A 21,807-nucleotide genomic window follows, 5' to 3' on the forward strand; every position below is an offset into this window, starting at 1 on the left:
GACCGACCAGCAGCGCCGCCCGGTTACACAAACGGCCCGGCCCGGCCATCCCGCCGAACCTCTGCTGGCTCGGGTTCCCGGTGGCCAGTCCCTGGGCCCTGCGGCCCTGCCCCACGGGCCTCATGTCAAACGTTTCCCTCCTCTCCCGGGACACCGACTGCTTCCATACACCTGTATCTGCCACAAGCTCAAGCTCTGGTTCTCGGTTATGGTCCACAAGCAAGGCGATTTCCTTGCCGTCAGCACCAGGCGTTTAAGAGGAAGGCCACAGCTCGTTAGGGGCCCAAGCAGCTCCAGCAGCCACCGGTCTGGGGGCGCACCAAGTCTGGCCAGGGGGGTTTCGGCCCCCACTCCGGGCTCTATCCTCAGGTTTGGGGCGACACAGCCCTCTCAACTCACGGCCCCGAACAGTCACTTTCCCACTGAGGAGGCTCGCTTGGCCTCTGCGACGCTTGGCGGGAAAGCCCGAGGCCCCGGCCGCACATAACAGCACACGCAGCGGACTCGGGCCGCCCTGAGTGGCCGAGCGGAAGGCAGTGCACAGACCCCCGCCCTGTGGCCCACGAGAGCGGTGCAGACAAGCGGCTTCTGCTGGAGAGGCAGAGTTAATCCCCAGACGGGGGCCTCTTCCAGGGCCAAACCCCCTCTCTGCCCCACACCCAGCCCCGCCCGGCGTGCGAGACACACACAGCACACGCGTGATACGGGTCCGTGTTACGTAGGGCCGAGTCTACACGTTAACGTGGCCGCTCACAGCCGTGAGCCGACACGGGGGTTAGTGGTGTTTAAAGGACCGCGCGCAGCGACAGCTGGTCCGGGGCGGGGGTGGTGGCGGGCTGGTGAGTCCTGTTTAGTGGGGAGGGTGCGCACGCCTCTCAGGCAGGGTACCTGCGTCGGCTTAGTTATCAGGCTGGATGTGGATCTGGCGCTGGGTCAGCACTTGGGAAAGCTCCCTCTGCAGCTGCTGAAACTTGGGGTGGTCGGGGATTACGTCAACAGATCTACAGAGAGTGGTCACAGATGAGCGCGGCGGGAGGCGAGGGCGGCACACACCTGGGAGCGCCGGGGCGGGCGCGCGCCGGGCACGCAGGGACCCGCGAGGTCGAAGACAGGGCAGTGTCGTCACGGCCCCCGCGCTCCGGCCCGAAGGGGTGGCCGCAGAGCTCGATGCTGGGGGCGGTCTCGACCACCCGCCCGCAGGCTCTCTGGGTCCCTCTCCTCGTTCTCCTGCCGCTGGCCAGGCCGGGCGGGGAGTGTGTTTGCTGAGGATGACGCTCCGGCCCCGGGGTGACCAGAGGACAGCAGTGTTGTCGGAGTCGGGGAGTACGACCCACCGGGGGCCAGATCGTGTTCCCCAGAGGCGGGTGGGAGATCGGGAAGATGGAGACCCGGAGGGGGCGCCTCGCTACTTTAAACTGTTGGAGGAGGAGACTAGAAATCTGTCTCCTGGGTGAATTCACAAGTCAGCGTGGCCCCTGGAGCGGCTTCCTGCCTCTGATTTGGCCCCAAAGGAGAGACTCACACATGGAGTGGGGGATCAGAGGGCTGGAGGCTGAGGGCAGGGCACCAGACCCGGGCCTCACACGGTGGCCAGGCGGGCTCCATCTCATCTGACCCCTGCGGCAGGCCTGCCTCCCTGACGGGACGAGGGCCAAGTAGAGGAGCCACCGGCCTAAGGTCACACAGCTCGGGTGGACAGCACTTATACGGGCTCTCAGCTTTCCGATTTCAAGGCCAGTGCTCACTCCACAGCCGCCCCACCTGCCCCCCAGTGGGCCTCTGGCCTCCTGCTCTGTCCCCCCATGGCCTCTGGAGACCCAGAGAGTCCCTCCCAGCCTTCATTTGGGCCCAGGCTGCAGAACCAAGGACAGAAGATGGGTGGGGAGGGGCGGTTCAGGACCACGGCCATAGCCAGCAGAGCCCTGGAGGACGCCGGAGTAGCCGGGGGACCCAGAGCCCAATGGGCCGCACTCCCTCGCATGTTGTGAGGTCCGGGCAGATTCCTGAGATGGAACTGATGAGGCGGGGGACCGAGAGGAGGGGACTTCAGGGACAAGGGCACCAACGCCTGTCCAGGTGAAAGTCCCAAGACAACAAAAACAGCAGGGAAGGAACCGGCGTCTACTGAGAATACAAACTGTGTGTGAGGGGTCTGACCTTTCAAGATCTGTACTAACAATCCCGTGACGTGGGTACTTCAGCAGGTGTTACAAATGAGGAAACTGAGGCCCAGTGACAGAGAAGTGTTATGCAGCACACCTAGGATTCAAATCCTCGTCTTTTGGTTCCAAAGCTTATGTTTTGGGGGTACATTACCTCAGCCCATTGACGATGTCCTTTGTTTTCCCAAAGTAGATCTCATTCAGCGTACTTCTGATTTTATTTTCCATGTCCTGGGAAGGGAGGTCAGTCAGACAGGATGGCCAACAGGCGTCCTGAGGCCCACACCCTCCCGGTTCCACCGGCTCACCCCTGCAGTCCCCGCAGTGGCCACAGGGGGGAGGCGTGAGACCGCACCAAAGCCCAGTGAGCCAGCCACCCCCACGCCCCCTCGGGGCCAAGACCCCGCCTATCATTTGTGCTCTGAGCCCTTCCCAGGCTTCAGACACCAGGAAGCCAATAGTCAGGGACTGGCGGCCACCGCTGACCACGACAGGAGCAGGTCTAAACCACATCACCACCTCTCAGGCCCCCCACCAACTTCAGGAACAACTGTGTGAAGCCGGAGAGCACCCTTCCCTCCAAAGAGCGTGGGGAAGGGAAGGCAGAAGCAGCTGCGGCCAGAGAGCCTCCTGAAGTTCCTCCTGAGCCCGTGACCTTGTAGGGACACTTCCTCTCTGAGCTCAGGTCTCTCCTGGCACCCAGCGGGCCGGGGGAGCAGGACCGAGGCCTTCCTGCGCAGCCTCCTGGGAGCACGCGCTACGGGGCACAGAGGGGGTGCCCCGGGAGCTGAGCCCTGCGTGCATTCCCATCAGGAGGCTCGGAACACACGAGCCCAGGGCAAAAGGGCCAAAACAGAAACACGCTGCTGGCCGTTAAGGCGCTGCGCACCGGGGAGGAGGCCCGCAGGCCCGCACACACCCCTGGGGGCAGGATGTCTGGCGCTGGGGCGCGACCCAGAGCCCAGAGCCCCACTCACCTCTACCAGGCGCCCGATATTGGCTATGTGTGGGGAGCAGTCGCTCACGGTCTCATCCTTCTCCATCTGCAAGAGAGAAGAACATCCCTCCACGTCAGAGCCGCACACGGCAGCCTCTGCCGACAGCACAGGCCAGCCCTGTGCTTTGCGCACAGCCCGTCACTCCCGCCGGTAGCTGTAGAGTCAGCTGCAGGTGGTACAAGGCCACTGTTCCAGCACGGAGCCCAGGCACCGGGGACTTGGGCTTTGGGTCATCAACAGCTCAGCCAGCAGAGGCCCAGAGGCCCTGTTCCGGAGCACCCCCCTCCCGGCCCCCAGGCCGCAGCAGCGAGGGCAGAGGGATGGCCCTGGCCAGACACTGGCTCAGGCTGTGGGTCCCCTCATACTGCACAAGAGCCTCCACTGCCCTGTGACAGCAACTTCGGAGGGAGGGGCCAGCAGCCCCGAGAGACGGGGACTGAGGAGCCTCGCCCGAGGTGACACAGGTAGTGTCAGGTCGTGGCCCAGACACTTCTCAGTGCACAGCCTGCGGGGCTGGCCATGTGGCCGGGGGCAGTTTGAGCAAGAGGATCTGAACCCAGATTCCTAGACAGCAACCAAGTAGGGTTTTGGAGGAGGTGGGACCCAGCAGTCGGGTCTTGGGCGGGTCAGTTCTGGTCCAATAATCCTAACTACTAAAGTCCTGACAAAGTTTTACTGAAAGTAGTAAAAGGCAGGGGAGGGGATGACAGATGATTCCTGACCTGCACACTTATGCACGAGGTGTGGACCCCCTACCCCTCTGTCTGTGCAAGGCAGAGTTCCCTCCCAAGACCGTGGATTCCTTAAGGAGAGCCTTCCCTGTCTACACCTCACAGGGCGCCTAGGACGGTGGTGAGTTACGGAGTGGAGACTCCTAGCAGCCCTGCTCACTGTTGGGTGAAACAGGTCCTCCCGACACAGGATGAAAAGGTAAGGACAGGAGTACCAAGACAGCCAGAGCTCAGAATGAATTCAGACGAGAAAGCCCAGGGGGAGTGGGAAGGTGAATGGGCTTCAGAGGCAGGAGCGCAGGGCGGATGCCTGGGGAGGGCAGGGCGGCAGTGTGCTCAGAGGTCAAAGGTCTCTGCTGCTTCCCACACCGATTTTGACTTTCTTATCAGACAGAATGGTTTTCATGCCAGAAACGGTAGAAGAGACCCAGTTAGGAGCCAGATGAAGCGAGCAGACGGTAGGAGGGACCCAAGTCACTTTAAATGATCAGGCTTCCAGGGTCAGACAGGTCCGATTCTGTGGACCAGCCATCCCTGAAAAGTCACAGCACAGATTCCAGAACACGGGAGGAGGGCGGAGACTGACCCTACTTTCACCAAAAAGGAAGATTTGAGTTGGAGATTCAACACTGATCCACACCAGCCCTGGTGACAGCACCGAGGGTCCAAATGATCAGAACCCAGGGACGTGGGCTGGTACGGGACACAACAGCTGCCAAGTGCAGGGTCATCTACTCCGCTCAGTCCCTGTAAGAGACCTCTGTCTGCAACCCAAGGGAGCGGAAGCTCAAAGATGTCAAGGCATCTGCCCCGGTCACGGCAGGTCTCGGCTGGCTGGGGTGAGTGCCAACCACATTGGCTCCAACGTGAACCTCACCAAGTACAGAATGGGAACCAAGTCCTGCGAAGAGACGCGTGGTTTCGAGAGGACTTCAAGCTTGAGGACAACGTGACGTGGCTGCCACAAGAGCTTCCACGCAACTTCAGCTACAGAGATGAACCGTTACCGGTGCCTGGTCAGGGGCAGCCCAGCAGCGCGGCGTCGGCCCCTCTCCCTCCGGGCTGCCCGGCCCGGCCACGTCTGCAGGGCAGGACTCAGTTTAGGGTGCTGGGTTTTAAGAAACCCGTGGGCAAAGCTGGAGGTCCGGTGCTTGCAAGGTCTCGACACCCTGACCCCAAGAAATGGGCAGGAATGGGGTATCTGGCCTGCCCCTGGCACTGGCGACCCTGAGGAGCCTCGAGCCTCAGAGATCACAAGGGCCCCCACCAAACAGAAGTGAGAGCGCTCCTGAACTCGGAAGTGATAGCCACTCCCCACCACGTCAAGTTTCCTGAACACCCTTTGTCCTCCCACAAAAGCACGGTCTCTCGCCGCCTTCCCCAGCTCCGCGCAGGAGCTAAATTCCTGGCAACCTCGGGGAAGTGACGAGGCTGAGCTCACCGAGGGCCCCGTCTTGAACGAGTGCCAACAGCCCAAAGTAAGGCTGGGACTGTCGGCAGAGGGCTTTGGGCCGCCAGGGTTAAGTACAAGCACATCAGCAACCCAACCTCTTGGGTATCATCTCTGCTTCCGATCAACCTTCAAGGGAACAGAAGGGCAGGAAAACACCAGTCGCCCAAAGGTACAAAAGGTCTGGGGTGAGGGTAGGGGGAGAGTGAGGAGGCCTGGTCTTCTCTAGGAGCAGACTGACTCCCCAGGAGGACACAAGGGGTCCCTAAGCTTGTGGCAGGGGATCCGAGCCCAAGGAAAAGTCTGGCGGGGACCAGGGACCGGAAAAGGGAAGGAAGACACGGGCTGGGGGTGCGGGCAAGGGGCCCTGGCGCACACAGACGTGTTTCCACAGCCCCCCTGCCCACACCCCTGCTGACTCCCTCCACACCTGGTCAGGGTCAGCTTGCTGGAAACGCTGACCCACCAAAAATAGAATGATTTTTGCAATGCATATATTATTACATCCTTATAAAAGCGGCTGCCAGAGGAAAACATTTTTATGTGCTGTGGCCGCACAGATGTTCCACAAAGTGGATCCAACCAAGTCTGAAGTCAGAGCCCAGCCCGCTTGTCCCCATCAAGCTCCTCTCCTCCGCTGTGGCCTGGAGACGGGAAGGACACGGTAAGTACGTGGAGAGCAGGCCGTCTTCCTCCAGTCCAGTCTCTCCCGTGGCCATGTGGCATTTTCCAACAGGCGCAGCCTGGAGGGTGGGACCCTGAAGGGAGCCAGCCCCGCTCCGTGCCCCGCTCTGGAGCCCAAGGGCTGAGGGCCTTGGCCTGCCCATACCTCCGTTTCCAGGCCTCTACCTGGGCCCACTACGTGCCCAGGACAGGGCCTGGCAGGACGCCAGCTCCATTCCCGGGGCTCCTCCGGTCCTGGCTCTCAGGCAGAAGCCAGAGACGTCCTCCTGCTGACTGAGCTGTGCTCTGGGTAAGAGCTGGGCTGGAGGCCAGGACTTAACACGCTGTCAAGCCAGAAGACGTGGTCAGACGGCCTCTCAAGGAAGGTTCGGTGTGCCCAGTTTAGGGAAATTTTAATTGAGCCTAGAACTGCATATATTCTAGAAGACGGAAAAGTCTCTGCTTATAGGGTATGCGGTAGAAGGTATTTCTGAATACTAACAGAAATAGTTATTATTTATTGAGCACAGACCATGTGTCCAAATGGTTTTTTATTTTTCCTCTACAACAGCTTTTCCAAACAGGTGTTATTAGCTCAACGGTGAGAACGTGGAGACTCAGAGAAGGGGAGTGGACTGTCCGGATCACACAGCTGGTAAGGGAGCAGGGTAGGACTGACCCAGCTCTGGACAATCCTGAAGCTTGTTTTTCTTCCATGAGACCTCTCCGTGGGCTCAACTTCATGCACATTCTTTCCCAGAAAAATCAAAGACAAACCACAATCCGGGGCTCGGAAATTCTGACCAGTACCCCACCTCTCCACCTCCCTCCCCCGCAGGGCCCCCTGCGGATCTCCAGTCCCTTCCTCTCCTGCCTGACTGTCCCTAGAAGCTGATCCCGCCCAGTGCTGATCCAGGCCACCTCACGGAGCACAAAGAAGCAAGCAAGTGCTCCCTGAGCTGCGGGGCGTGCTCGCCTGCCTCCTGAAGACGCCACGGGCCTCGTTCCCCTGCTAGAACATACCGCCTGGCCTAACTGCCAAGCTCAAGTCAAAGGGGATGTCCCTGCCGTGACACAAGGGCAGGTGACTGCCTTGGAGTTTTCTGGCTTAAAGACAAGTCATAGGGCGCCTGTATCCGAGTGGGGAGAGCTCAGCTTGCAGAGGACCCGCCTGATCCCCCCACTCGACACAACATTCCACCTTCGTTTCTAAATGTTTAGAATCTGAAAAAACTATCAAACGAACATCTGGGCCCACCCCGGATCGGAAACCTTGGATCTCCTTCCAGAGATTTATGGTCTTGCCTCTTTCCCACGTCTCCAGCTGTCACACAGGAGAAGTGACCTCTCAATGCAACTTCCTTTCTAACATGTTGGTACTTGGCTTGCAACGTCTTTTCCTTGCTCTACAGCCTTCCCCCTGGGGCCCAGGTGGCAGTCGGCCAGAGGGCACCTTCCGCCCTCCTCCCCTGGAAGGACCATATGATTTGGCTGTGAGGAGCTCCCACAAGCACCGCTGCGCACCCTTCCTCCCCAGCCCCCCAGCCGCCTGGATTTGCCCCGATGCTTGTTCCACCTGTTCCACCTTCCAGCCCGTGTCCCCAGGAGGCCTTGCTAGGCGGAGGGTGGAGGCAAGAAAGGGCCAAAGGGGAGGTGACGGGAGAGGGCGCCGAGGGAGCGCAGGCTGGCGCGCCCCTGGTCTGAGCCCACCGGAGCACCTCTGCAGCCTGGGTGTTGTGAGCAGGGGGGGAAAAGTGGCCGTTGTTAAATTCACCAACGATTTAAAGAAAGCTCTCCATGTCTGGGGCACCTGGGCGGCTCAGTCGGTTAAGCAGCTGACTTCAGCTCAGGTCCTGATCTCCCAGTTTGTGAGTTCGAGCCCTGCATCGGGCTCTGGGCTGACAGCTCGGAGCCTGGAGCCTGCTTCGGATTCTTGTCTCCCTCTCTCTCTGCCCCTCCCCAACTCATGCTCTGTCTCTATCAAAAATACACATCAAAAAAACAAACAAAAAAGGAAGCTCTCCAAGTCCTGCACTTACGCTCCCAGCCACCGAACTGAGAGAGAAGAGGACTGGGGGCAAAGCCTCCAAAGCTGGGGAGGGACCCCTGGGGGCCTCTGTGGGGGAGTGCTCCCGACCACTGGCCAGGATGGCTTGTAGGGTGGGTGCCTGGTGACACGGGTCCTTCCTTCCAGACGCACACGAGGCAGGAGTGAGTGTGTGGCCGCGGGGAGGCCTAGCTTCCGGAGGGAAAGCCTGGGTCTGGTCACCTCGGGCATGGCTTGGTAGAGGAGCTCAAATGAGGAAGCCTCCCCTGACCCCATCGCTCACATCATGACGGGTCACCCACGCCCCGCCCCTCCTGCCTTGTTCTTTGTTACTACCAGCCTCGGGGCTGACACCAGCTCATGGACTGACCTCCTGGCTGCTGGGCCCAGAGGACAGATTAAGAGCAGAAAGTACAGCGTGGTACAAGGTAGCCCTCTTTTTTTTTTCTAGACAGACAAATCTGGCTCCGCCTCCTACTAGACAAATCAGCACGAGGACATTACATAACGGTTCAAACGTCGGTCTCCTCCTCCTGTCGGTTAAACAGGGAGGGGAACGCCACCTCGCTTACAATTGAATCAAGGGGGCAGCCCCCCAAAGCACCACGGGTCGCCCACTCTTTATCACCAGCTTTCCTGGAACCCCTTGGTTCCCGATCCAAGGCAACCGGACGTTTTCCCGAGGTTCATCCGGGACACACAGCTAAACCCGCAGCCCTCGTTTCCCGTTTGCTCGGAAGCCACGCATCATTAGCCGAGACCTGTCTCCCTGGCCGCGGCCCTGCCCCTCCTCTCAGTTACTTACCTTGGAAACCGGCCCCAGCTTTAACGCACCTCGGATAAGTTATGCGACCGGCCGTTAGGATGACAGAAGCACGAATCTCCTCATTAAAGGCCGAGGGCACAAGGCGACACAAACGGGCCCTCGGCCCCGGCCTGGCGGGCTGAGGACAGCCACTCGTCGGGCCCGTGTGGCTTGGCAGCAGGCACCGCTCGCGGCCAGCCGGAACCAGGCCCTGGCCGTGGGCTGGCGGCTCCGACCGAAACTACCAGGAAGGCTGAGGATTAAATATTTGTCCGGGTCGCTGTAAACCAGTGGAATTATAAACAGTTTGGAGCGGTAAGTGGTGCAGGAAGCCGTCTCCGGATACGGATTTAGGATTTTCCACCGTCGCCCGGGTGGCAGGGGGAGGGGGAGGGGGAGGGGGAGGCAGGCTGCAGTACAGCTGGCCGTCCGGGCTCAGCTGCCCTCCCCGCCAAGGGTTCCTGGGGGACAAGGGCCTGTTTCCACGCAAAATGACGGGCCTCGGGTCTGAGATGAGTGGGGACAGCCCCGCCGAGGGGCCAGAGACGGGGACCCCCAAGATCCCCGGCGGCTTTGGGCCCCTCTTAGTCGGCAGAGTCAGCGGAGGCTTAGCATGGGGTGGGGGGGTTGGTCTAAGGCCCTGGGACGCATCCCAGGCATGTTGACAAAACGTCCACCCTGCCCTCTTTCAAATGCATGTACGCACTTTTCTGCTGAGCCCACGAGCCCACAAACCTACGTGAGTCACTAAATTCATCTTTTCCGCAATCTATTTTTTCTATCAAATACGGCTATTGAAAGTATTGGAGTTATTAACGTTAAAACATTACGGGGCGCCTGGATGACTCAGTTGTTTCGGCTTAGGTCATGATCTCACAGTCCGTGAGGTCGAGCCCCGCATCGGGCTCTGTGCTGACAGCTCAGAGCCTGGAGCTGCTTTTGGACTCTGTGTCTCCCTCTCTCTCTGTCCCTCCCCCACTCACACTCTGTTTCTCTCTCTCTCTCAAAAACAAACATTAAAAAAATTATTAAAAAAAAACAATTAAAAAATCGTTTGCTGTCAAAAGGGACCCTCGGGCACTACTGGCCGGGGCAGAGGCGAGGTTCTCTGCAGGGAAGAGGGCTCCCTCCGGAGGGCGTTCTCAAGACCACCATACTGCTGCCAACGGACTTCTGGAAGCCCAGGGAGCCCAGGTGCTACCGGGTCTGCCCTTTCTCTTCGACCCCGCCCCTTTTTTCCTAAGACATCTCAGTATGGTTTTTTTTGGTTTTTTGTTTTTAATTTTAATTGAGAGAGAGAGAGAGAGAGAGAGAGAGAGAGAGAGCGAGCGCACGTGCGTGCAAGCGGGGGAGAGCGCCAGAGGGGGAGCGGAAAGAGAGAATCTTAAGCAGGCTCCACACTCAGCACGGAGCCCCACGCGGGGTTCGATCCCAGGAACCACGAGTCACGACCTGAACCAAAATCAAGAGTTGGACACCTGACGGAGCCACCCAGGCGCCCGTCCCTTCTCTGCCCTGTACACAGAGACACCCCACTGCACTGCACCAGCTCCCGGTGAAGGCCTTTCTTCCAGGTGGGGCGCCTGACGGTCCTACACGCAGAGGCTTCAAGTGGCATCTGAAGTGCCAGTTCGGCCCAGTCTGCTCTGCAGGAAGCAGCCACTCCCAGCCTCCAGCTCCCAGGTCACCTAGACACACCTAGAGGGGACATCTGGGACACGGGCTGCTGAGGACACCTAAGCAGAAGGCGGGTGAGAGGCACGTGGCAGATGCGACATTCTGATCTGTGAGAAATCGACGCTTTCATTCCAGTGACCTAAATATAATTCTCATACACACCGGTCTTCCTCCACGGCTCCCACCCAGCTCGTGGCTCCCAAAGCCTTGCAATTTCCTGAGCCACAGTGGGACCGTCTTTTGTCGTAATGCTCTTTGGTCTCCTGTCCTCAGCGTCTGAAATCACTTGGGAGCCATACAGGTGAAATGGGCTTATGTTAGGAGGAGATTCTGGAAAGCACCTCAAAATGGGGGCTGGTTGCCAGGGGATCTTTCGGTCCCCCCCATTTCCCGGCAGGGGCGAAGGAGGGAGATTCAAAGAGTTTCCAGGCTGGGGAACAGAACGCTTCCAAGTGCCGCCATGCCGGGCGCCAAGCTCACGCTCCACGAGGACAGAAGACAGAAACCCCTTTGTTTAAGACCTCGCCCTCGGCTTTGTCTTCATTCGGCCGTCCATCTGTATCCTCTAATATCCTCTGCAGGAAACCGGCGCTCGAACGAGTAAATGGGTTTCCTGAGTTCTGGGAGCCACTCCAGCAGATTAATCGAACCCAAGGAGGGGTTTATGGAAACTGCTGACGTGTGGCTGGTCAGCCAGCACAGGTGGCTTGCAAGTGGCATCTGAAGATACCCGTTGTGGGGACGGCCTGGGCCCCTAACTGCTGGGATCTAACGCCATCTCCAGGTGGACAGGGTCCGAGCAAGCTGAACTACAGGACGCCCTGCCGGTGTCCAGAGCGCTGCTCGCGGCGACGTGGGGCACCGCCCTCACCCACGACAGAACTGTCGAGTGTCCATGTGCACGCAGATTCCCTGGAAAATTCTGCTGAGTGCAGATCCCAACGTGGCGGGTCCGGGTAGGGCCGAAGATCTCTGCGTGCCCAACGAGCTCTTTGGTGCTGCCGACGTGAGGCCGGGAGTGGGCTGTGGGCGGCAAGGCGGACGCCCTCGGGCTGCCGAGGAAGGCTTGCAGAGATGGCCCGAGCCAGCGGCTGTTCGTGGCCGGAGGTACACAGACGTGGTGAGCCCCGGTGAGGGCGAGGAGAAGCCGTGGCCACGCCTGCAGCCCCTCGGCCCCCCCGGAGGCACGGAGCCGGATGGAAGCGGCAGGTGGTGTTCGGCCATAGACTGCTCCACGGTCTTCGCTTTGAAAGGGTGAAGCCCTTTAAGCGTCCGACTCTCGACTTCAGCTCCGGTCAGGATCTCACGGTTCATGAGCTCGAGCCCCATGGCGGACTCTTGTGCTGGCAGTGCAGAGCATGCTTGGAATTCTGTCTCCCTCTCTCTGTCCCTTCCCTACTTGCTCTCTCTCTAATAAAAATACACTTAAAAAAAAAAAAAGGAAGCCCTGGCTCACACTGGACGTACGGCTGGCTCCACGACACCCCCTAAAAAAAAAGGACTGTGCGAAAGATGATTATCAGATGATGCCTCCGCTGAGGGAGTCTCTGGCAGCCACACTGGAGGGTTCTGAATCTGGCCCCGAGCTCAAAGGGAAGCCACAGTCATCGTGGTTCATGTGCAAGGAACAAAACCAAAAGGAAGGGCTAACACCTGGAAAACTGAAACCAGGATCGAACGTCGAGTGTCGAGAGAATGGGTAAAACCCAAAAAGTGAGGCCAAGTGTAAAATCTCATCTGAAAGAAGGCCAAGTGCACGAGAGCACGACGGGAAATCCCGGGCCCTCGGTGGCTCGTGGGAGGAAGAGGGGTAGGGGGGCACCTGTGGGCTCGTGAGGTGCCAGCCGAAGCGATCCTGGGCGCACTGGAGGAGAGCTCCTGTTCAGACACCACTTTGTGTTTGTTTGTTTTTTTAAAGTTTATTTAGTTTTGAGAGACAGAGAGAGACACAGTGTGAGCAGGGGGAGGGGCAGAGAGAGAGGGAGACACAGGATCCGAAGCAGGCTCCGGGCCCTGAGCTGTTGGCACAGAGCCCGACGTGGGGCTCGAACTCACGGACTGTGACGTCACGACCTGAGCCGAAGAAGGACGCTTACCGACTCAGCCACCCAGGCGCCACCTGGGATGCCACTTTAGTGGAGGCCGACGTAAAAGGAGTGGGCAAGCTCCTTAGTTCTGCCCCGTAGGGTGGCAGGTGTCCCGTCAGGTTGGGAGGTGACCTCTCAACTCTTCCAATGTCAAGATCCTGTGACTAAGGCAGCTTTTTGACTGCTTTGGCCAAACGTCCTCATTTTTTCTTTGAGGGGAAGGCACGTTTGGAGTTTCGAAAAGCACCCTGCCTGGACCCGCACTGAAGCATTCTGGTGAGCATCACCGAGGTCTGTCCTCGGAGCGCTGCCGTGTGGGGCGGGGGCCAGAGCTCAGCAGACAGCGGGCTCCCCCCAGTGCCTGCTGGTCACCAGTCACTACTGGGCACCCGCACGAGGCGGCCACAAAACCCGCTTAGATGCTTAAGGTAGGCATGTCCTCTCCTGGATCCTCTTAGCTTTTATGACAGCCTTTTCTCTCTCTTTTTTGGAGGCACTGGCTACCGTCCCCAGCAGCCTGTCGCCAACCCGCTGTCTCTGCCGTCACTCCATGTACAAGATAACACCCGTCAGTTCTCTGCACAAAGCACCTCTCCGCTAGAGTCTCCTGCCTGCCCACAACCATCCCTCCCCCCCATGGCGAAAAGCAGCCAGATTTTACCGCAGGAAACTGACACCCTTTTTTCCCTCTATACCACCACCAACCTGAAGTCTGGCCAGACTGCTTCATGCCCCCCCGGCCTTGGGAAATGATACTGCGATGGACACAGGTGGCCGAGGCCAGTGAGACATTGCTGGGGTTAGAGGAGACCTATCGTGAAAGGGAAGCTCTTCCCCCCCGCACTGCCCGCCGCCAGATGTGAGCCAGAGGCCGCCTGCTCCCATGCGGAGACACGGGAGTCCTGACGCCCTAGGCCCAGTCACACCAAACGAAGCCCGAACGTCTCTCAGTCACACAAAACGCCTCGTTTTCATTTTGGCTTAAGGCTGTACTTGCTACCAAGAGTCCTCACACAGGACCTGAGTCACAACTGGGACATTCTCCCATTCTAAAGTGTTATCGGGAGTCTGTCCTGAACATCACAGAAGCATTTCAATGTAAATACCCTAGCAAAAAGATAGACCCTTCCAAGACCTGATCTCTGGAATCACCAAGAGGCCTGTGGGGAGGTCCCCGCGGGCACAGAGGCTGCCCCAGGCCTTCCCTGCGGGGCACCGGCAACTCTTACCTGTCTGGTTAGGCTGCCTCCGAGGTTCATGGTGCCAGAGCCCGACTTGTTGGTCTGCAGCCACAGCATCACCGTGGAGGTCAGCTTGTAATGGGCGGTGCGACCACTGGATTTCTCCTGCAGGACGAGACGGACATCAGGACCCTAGATGCGACCCTGAGCTGAGGAGAGCCTGAACTCAGTTGGAGCCCGAACTCAGGGGCTTAGGAGTCCTAAAGTTGAACTGGAGTGTGAGCTCTGCCACACTAACGCTGTGGTCTTTGGCAAGCTTACTAAACTTCTCCGGGCTTCTGGTTCTTTCCAGATGAAGGATCCAGCAAAGTGTGTTCGGGACCCTGAACTCAGGGCCATTCTACATTCGAACGTGTCCCTCCCACCACCGTGTGCCACCAGCACATGACCTTCTTAGAAAATCCCAGCTGGCTTCTAAAGGGACTGAGTCTACAACCACGTGCACTCAGTTCTTTGGGATCTTTAGCACCAGGGACTACTGCAACCTTGACTTCTCTCTATAGAACTAAGTGGCTTTGGGGCGCGTGTAGGAGTGAACAGGGCTTGAACAGGGCTTCACATATCACAGCATCCCCCTCACTTCAAGAAACTTCTGCCGGGAGGTGCGGGGGGAAGGGCCATACCTGCACTTCCACCACGTGGATGGAGTCCCAGCAGCCCTTGATCTTCTTTGATCCGTCTCCAGCCTTCTTTATGAGGATCACTCCAGCAAAACCATGATCCAGATCCCAGAGGTAGACAGATGAGACGCCGCCTTCAAAATACCTGCCGGAAACAGGCCCACGTGCCCATTAGATGTTAAGCCCGTCAAATTACAGATCATCAGCCCAGGGGTTCGTTTGGCAAAGCTTCATCTGAAGGTCTGTCTGGAAATGAGGACCCTCCCTCCCTGCGGTGCTTTCCAGGGCTGACTCTTCACGTGTCCTGAGCACCTGTGCTTGGGGGAGGGGTCCCAAAAGGAACAGGGGCTTAGGAGTCCTAAAGTTGAACTGGACTGTGAGCTCTGCCACACTAACTCTGTGGTCTTTGGCAAGCTTACTAAACTTCTCCGGGCTTCTGGTTCTTTCCAGATGAAGGATCCAGCAAAGTGTGTGATGTGGAATGGACGCACAATGGGGGTCATCACCAGAGTAATCGTTACTGTTCGACATCCCTATCTTTCAGGACAGCTATTTCACAGGGGGATCGGGAGAAAAAGACAGCAGAGCCCCCCCCCCCCCAGCTCCCTCCTGGAAAATCTCCTAACTAAGAACAAATGCAAGAGGGGAAGAGGACGACATCAGGCTGGGGTCCCAAATCCAGGAGACCCAGAGTGACAGCGCGGCAGAACCGGGCGGCCGGGGGCACAGCGGGTCACCAGCCGCTGTGCGGTGAGTACCCGCGTCGCAGCACGCTCTTTATCAGCCCGCTGCTAGAGCACATTCTTTACCGGGACGTCTGTGGCCTCTCTGACCCCAATTAACCTCGGCATCCACGGTGTGGCAGGCACACTCTGGGGCTCGCTGGGAGGGCCAGCAGCACATGTGCGGCGCTGAGCACAGGCTTGGGGGGCACGGGGGCCTGGGCCCCGGCCCCCCCATCACCAGCTGTGGTCACACATTACCCACCCGCCAACTCTTTATAAAGTGTTACCAGGTACCGACAGTCTGAACTGGGCCTTAGTTTCATTATAAAATGGGAACAGTAATACCTACTTTATAGGACTCGTAAGAGACAAAAAAACAAAACAAAAAACCCCCCAAAAAACCCCACGGGAAAGTAAAAAAATCTGACCAAAGATAATTATTGATTTTAATAACAAAAATAAGTACTAAAAATAAACACGTCTGTGAATTCTCAATAAAGCTGTTACATGATAAAAATATACACGGTTAATACTAATATTTAGAGAATGTGGGTGAAAGGGACACTAGAGTTCTTTGTACTTTTGGGGGGGAGTAATTTTCATCTGAAACGATTTCAAACTAAAACGTTTTGGTGCCAAGGTCAGCAGGCGACTCACGCAAGCGTAACAATCGGAGCAAGGAAACAGCCTTTCCTCACCAGAACGAGTCTCCTACCTTTGAGCTGCAGGATGCCGTGGTCCTAACCCACAGCGGGCCCACCGGGTGCCCAAGGGGTGCAGACGAGGTCTGCAACCCTCACCCCTCCCTGTGGGGATTCCTCGGGCAGAGGGGACAGCCCGCCGCTGCCATCACATCCCATCCCTGCCTCTAGTTCCCCGCAGGATGCGCTGTGATTAAGCCGTCAGATGAAATTCACACCCCCAGTTGCCCTGGGCCAGGGCTAACCACACGGTCAAGCCAAGGAGGGCGGGAAGGGGCTGGCTCCAGGCGAGTGCAACACAGAGCACAGATACACCTGGGTGGGTGGGGGCGGAGGGCAGAGCTCAGAGGCCTCCTAGGCGACCTCCAAGAAATCCACACTCAGGAAGGTTCCTTGTCTTGCTCCTAGTCTGTCCACACCCCACTCTCTGGGGGAGGGGGGGTAACGAGATGTATTCCGGTCTAGGACCTGTGGCCCTACCTCTCTTCCTGGAGATCCAGCGGTCTCTAGAACAGGGCCCCTGCAGTGCTCGGGTGAGCTCCAACCAGGGGCTTGGGAAGCCTTTCTGGCCCGTTCTCCTGGGCTCTGGTGGCTCCCGAAGCTTGAATATTCATCAGGAGGCACACCAGCACACTAGGGAAGAAGAGCCCCACCAAGCCCAGTCCTGCTGGGGACGGAGGGCAGGGTTCTAATGCACGGCTTCCCCTCCAGTCTGCTTGTGGGGAGCGCGGCCCCACATCAAAAAGGAAGAAACAACAGCTCTAAAAACTGTGGCTTTTCTTTGCTGGCAAAAAGGAGGGGCCGATAATCCCTTCTGAAGGCTTGATGCCCGCAGTCACTCTCACCCTTCCGCCTCTCATGGCTCGTGGCCCTGGTCTCCGTGACCAGACGGCGGCGGTGGTCTTGTCCAGGCTGTGCGCCCTCTGTGCCCTAGCATACTGGGGAAAGCGGGCCAGGCAGCCCTGGAAGGGAACCAGAAGAGACCCTGGTGGTTTCACAGCCCTGGTCACCACGTAGAGACCAGCTCCACAGCACCAAGCAGCCTACAGTCGATTCCCCTCGGTCCTGTCCCTTGGACTTGTTTTCTTCCAGAAAACAAAACCTCTACATTCATGTTTTATATGGTGGAACTGGCCGTTTCCACCCCAACGTCCCGCCCGGTGGCCTGGCTCCCACTCTGGGCAGCCTCTCCCCGGGATCCTCAGCCTCCTCTCTGGGCCACACTGACCCGGACAAAGTTTCAAGTCGGAGACAAACGAGGTAAAAACACAAACACAACTCTGACTCCTATGTGGGTTGCTATTCCTTTCTCCAAAATTAAAAACTTCACTGCAAGAACAGTTACAAAACAAGGAAATTTAAAAATTAGCCCACAATAAATACCATGTATCAACTTATCCCATAAATCTGATTTTTCCAAATCCCCTTCCAGTCCTTGTCCGGGTGCGTAATTTTTATATAACGAAAAGCACAGCAACGGTACTGCGTTGAGCTCGGCCTTTTCGCCTGGCACAGGATCGTCGGCACTTTTCCAGAGGGCCCCATGATCTCTCACTGTTTTTAACAGCCCAGGTACTAGTCCACCGGGCAGCAGCCTAACTTACAGTCGATTTGACTTGTAATAAAGCGATGGCAGCAGGGTCGGAGGCGACGCCGTTGACCTCACTTTGAATCTGTTCCCTCTCCCATCGGGGTGTTCCTCATCGGGGTGAGGCAGGCGTGCTGAAACCCGGCCTCCGCAGGCATATGGCCCCAACACACAGCAAGTCAACAACGGGCCTGCATTCCATTCACCAAAAGGCATCTCCGGGGACTGGGGAGCCAGCAAGTCCCAACCTGATGCTCCAAGACAAAGGGAGCAGAGGACTGAGTGATCAGAAGGGCCGTTTCGGAATCTCCCAGAAACACCGGCCTCCCCGACAAGTGCCGTCAAGGACCGCGGTGAGCAGGTTGGTGGCGGGGTGACTGCGGGGCATGCAGACAGCCCCCCATTACGTGGTTTACAGCTTGGCTCTGCGAGTGAAGCATTAATTAAACAGGGACCTCAACAAGTTTTTGAAAATTTATTCTTACCTACTGTACTTTGATCATAATGACATGAAACAGGAAAAAAATAATTTTTATGTGGTTCACATTTATGAGTTTTTACATAAAGGCTTTTGTGGGTATTTTAAGAATGTGCTAAAATGTTGTCTGAAACCACATAAAGCCATCTGAGGAGTCGCCCGCCAGAACTAACAGCACACACATGGAAGCACTTTAACCGGCCTTTGTATATTTAATGAGTCAAATAGTATTAATATTGTTTAAATGCTAACATGCCATTTCAATAAGGTGGCTCCACCATCGCCAGCGACCCGCTCTCGGGCCTCGCACGTCAGTGTGAATGAATGATCCAATGTGGCCGGGACCGAGAGCAGGCCAGCGCTTGATCATTTCTAAAGCCCCAGCCCTCCAGGGAGGGAGGGAGGACGGGCCCCGTACCAACTGCCACGACACTGCTGTGTGAGCTTGAGAGGCAAGGCCCAGAGTTCCTGCGGTGGGCTCTCTGGTCAAGTGGGCAGCTCAGAGAACTTTATCTAAAAAAAATTTGTTTTTAATTTGTTTGTTTGTTTGTTTAGAGCACGCACAAACAGAGAAGAGGCAGAGAGAAGGAGAGACAGAATCCCCAGCAGACCCCGTGCCGTCAGCGCAGAGCCCGACACAGGGCTCAGACTCACAAACTGTGAGATCAGGACCTGGGCTGAGATCAACAGGCAGGTGCTTAACCGACCGTGCCACCGAGGTGCCCCCAGCTCTGAGAACTTTAAAACATGGAGGCCTGAAGATGAGAGCAGAGGCTTTTCTTGGCCCTGAAACCCACATAGACTCAGGTGAAGGGGATGAATGATGTCTTAGCTGGACAACACAGGGACAGTCTGCAGGGGAACTGGGGAGAAGCCACCCTGGAAAGTCTTGAACCATGAGGCAGCGGTGCCCCTGAAGGCTCCAGGGACACCCGCAGTGGGGAAATGACACGCCGGAATCAAACTGTGCTGGTGTCCACTGAAAAGCAAACCCCTTCCACCATCCACCACAGGGCTCCGTGGTCTCAGTGGCTTCCAAGACTTTCCCAGTAAGGGTGAACGCTTCCTTCCCTTTAAAAAAAAAAAAAAACCTTTTTTAAAACTGATTTGTTTAAATTATTACTTTTTCAAAGTAAACCCTGCCTCCAACGTGGGGCTCAAACCCACAACCCCAAGATCAAGAGTCACATGCCCTACCAACTGAGCCAGCCAGGCGTCTGAAGGGTGAACATTTCCTAAGGCAATGGAACTGCAGAGAATTCGGACAGCTAGGTCTAAGATGGGGCCACCGTGCACCGGCTCCCTAAGTCCGGTCCTCTGAAAACCAGTACTTGAGCACAACAGGCAGATCCAGGTTCATAAAGTCCAGAAGATCGGGGCACCACGGGCCACCTCTGCCCTGGAGGAGCTGGGGGTAAGCAGCCAGCCCAGCAGGTGGGCTCACATTTATCCGCACAGTCAATTACACTTAAGCATCATCTGCTCAAGTTTACTCCCTATCACCAGCTACATCCCTGAACTTGGACCAAGTAAAAGCCCGACTCCTCAGAGTTCAGTATCATTCCTCCCTGCAAATGACTCTTGCACTCGAATCATGTCATAGTCACGGGTACAGATTCTGGGTCCATAACTCTCCAACCACAGGACTTCTGGGTGGAGGCGTAGCGGACAGAAGAGGGAAAACATAATTCTTCACATACTTCACACTCAAAATGACCTACTTCACAAAAGCTGAAGAAAAGAAAACATCTCAGCTCCTGAAGCTTCACGGAGTGTGTGCAGCCGAGCTGTGCGTGGAGACCCAGCATGGAAACTTGTTCCGGGAATCTGAGCTCTAAGTATGAATTACCCAATCCCCAGTCTTGGCCAGTGCTGGGCTGCAAATGTACAGGAAAGACGGGACTGGAATGGATGGGACCCCGTCGGCTTTCACTCCTTCCTTTCAAATTGCCCCTGGGGAGAAGAGCCGGATCCACGCTTCTAATACAGAGGCCCCGGCAGCTAATGAGTCACACGCCACGACCCTCCCAGAAGAACGGCATCCAGGACAGACCTGCCGGGAGCGGGCCCTTGTTGGCCTCACTCGGATGTGCTCTTTTTGCTCCACGTGGCCGGGGGGCTGCAGCAGACGCGGCCCTCTGGCAGTGCAATGTCAATGTTTGACGTGGAGGCCCAGGCCATCACCCCCAAGGTCAGAGAAGGTGGGGGCATCATAAGGCCCCTAGATGCTAGAGTGTGAGGGGCCTCCTTCTGCAGTTGGCTTCATTAAATAAGCCAGGAGAAGGCAAGGAACATTTATTTGGCACCAAGGTGGTGCAAAGACTGTTTTCCCATTTGCAAAATGAGGCAGCAAAAAACCAGGGCCTTACCTGGCTCGGCTGCCCAGGATTTGGTGGCTGCATCAGCGCCCGTATGAAGTACCCCCTGAGCACCACAGTGCACATTACTAACACCTTCATCAAGTTGGTCAGGATTCTGCTTGCACGCCTCCAGTGACAGAGAACTCACTACTTTTACCAAAGCCATCATTTTCATTTTGGACAGTCTGACTAGTTCTCACAGGGCTAGAGTGAAAACTTCCACCCACTGCCCACCAGAACCACACAAAATAAGAACTTAATGCTCTTCCCTCCAGTAATCCTTTTAAATATCTAAAAATAGCTTACGTAAACCCCAAGACTCCTCTGTCGTGGCCTTCCCGTTATCTTATTCCTCCTAAGACGTGAATTTAAGCCCCGACCCCTTGCTTATCCCCTTCGGTAAGGGTCCGAGAACAGACGTCAGCACCCTGTGTTGACCAATGTTATGGCGGAGCCCAGCACAGCTCTGGGGGCAGAGGCAGCTTCTTCATTCGGGAGCCCAGGAGTGAGGCAGCTTTCCTGGCCACCACGCCGCACTCGTAACGACACATACGAGCTCATGCTCATCCCTCCCGGAACGTGTTTTCTTACGCACTGTCATAAAATTGTCTCCCGTGTCCTGTATTTTTGAGACCTTGGTGCACGGACCTGAGAATACCACTTTCCACTCATATCTGTTCTACTTAATCTCAAAGACATGGCTTCACCACCTCAGTGTATCTGTGGGGCTTTGGAGCCTGCTGTCTGTCGTCCGTGTCCCATCCAAGCCACCCTTCCCGGAGGTCTTTGCATGTGGGAATACACACAGAGGTAGGGTGCAACCAGGGGAGTATAGGACCAAGTTCCAAACTGAGGGAATGAGCTCACCCAACCAGCTCTAGAGAGTCCTGGCAGCTGGGGTGACCCCTCTGTGGAGAAAGTGATGGTCGACTTGGAAGGACGCACGTGGTCTGGACACTTCTTCCGAGTTGGGGGTCCGAAGTATCTAGGTGGGAATTCCCACGGGCTCTGATCCGACTGGAGATGAAGGGGCCATCAGGGTGGATGAGGGAGGGACAGAGGGGATAGATGATGTGCTCAGGCCGAGATGCCAGGCAAAGGCTTCACACTGTATAGAAATGTTTACTGTCAGTCCAATGAAAACAAGGGGAATCCTTCTGGTATTCTGTCTGAAGCCAGGAAGGCTGTCCCTTAAAATGCCCCAAACTGTTAAGATTCTAGGAGGTTCTTCCTTCCCTATTCTGTGCCCTTGTGTCTCGGCCGTGGTCTGTGGTGCTTCTGGGATCTCCCCGCCTAGCAGCGGTGAAGACTTGGGGGGACACTCTTCACCATGACTGGCACTTGGTCACGACAGTAACAAGGAGGTCATGTGGGTGCTTGTTCAGGTGGAAACCCTCAGGCTCGCTGACTGACTTCACGGCAAAGACAGGGAGAAGGAAACCCAGAGGCAGAGCCATTTCACTAGCGGCTCAAG

At 56.9% G+C, this 21,807-nt stretch overlaps 1 protein-coding gene and 1 long non-coding RNA gene across 9 annotated transcripts in view; one reads left to right on the plus strand and one right to left on the minus strand.

Moving 5' to 3' along the window:
• CAPZB (capping actin protein of muscle Z-line subunit beta) overlaps positions 1 to 21,807 on the minus strand; it is a 134,731-nt gene that overhangs the window by 2,303 nt on the left and 110,621 nt on the right. For 5 of the 6 annotated variants that reach the window (XM_023258222.2, XM_006934366.4, XM_045035189.1 and 2 more), the window contains exons 5-9: positions 14,485 to 14,626; positions 13,850 to 13,966; positions 3,140 to 3,205; positions 2,317 to 2,393; positions 889 to 1,001 (exon numbers count right to left, since the gene is read on the minus strand). In XM_023258222.2, the coding sequence (XP_023113990.1) occupies positions 899 to 1,001; positions 2,317 to 2,393; positions 3,140 to 3,205; positions 13,850 to 13,966; positions 14,485 to 14,626 (505 nt within the window). In that variant the 3' untranslated portion in view covers positions 889 to 898. The remainder of the gene's footprint in view (positions 1 to 888; positions 1,002 to 2,316; positions 2,394 to 3,139; positions 3,206 to 13,849; positions 13,967 to 14,484; positions 14,627 to 21,807) is intronic. The other variant, XM_006934367.5, reaches the window with a different exon arrangement.
• LOC109502126 lies at positions 1,001 to 15,727 on the plus strand. Of its 3 annotated transcripts, none has more exons than XR_006583964.1 (3): positions 1,001 to 6,005; positions 6,576 to 9,171; positions 13,114 to 15,727. It is a non-coding gene; the product is annotated as an uncharacterized LOC109502126 (long non-coding RNA). The 3 variants fall into 3 exon arrangements; XR_002160522.2 differs by having other exon boundaries at positions 1,001 to 5,513; positions 5,902 to 9,171; XR_006583963.1 differs by having other exon boundaries at positions 1,001 to 9,171.

This window comes from Felis catus, chromosome C1, assembly GCF_018350175.1.
Source record: "Felis catus isolate Fca126 chromosome C1, F.catus_Fca126_mat1.0, whole genome shotgun sequence".
Classification (NCBI taxonomy): Eukaryota; Metazoa; Chordata; class Mammalia; order Carnivora; family Felidae; genus Felis; species Felis catus.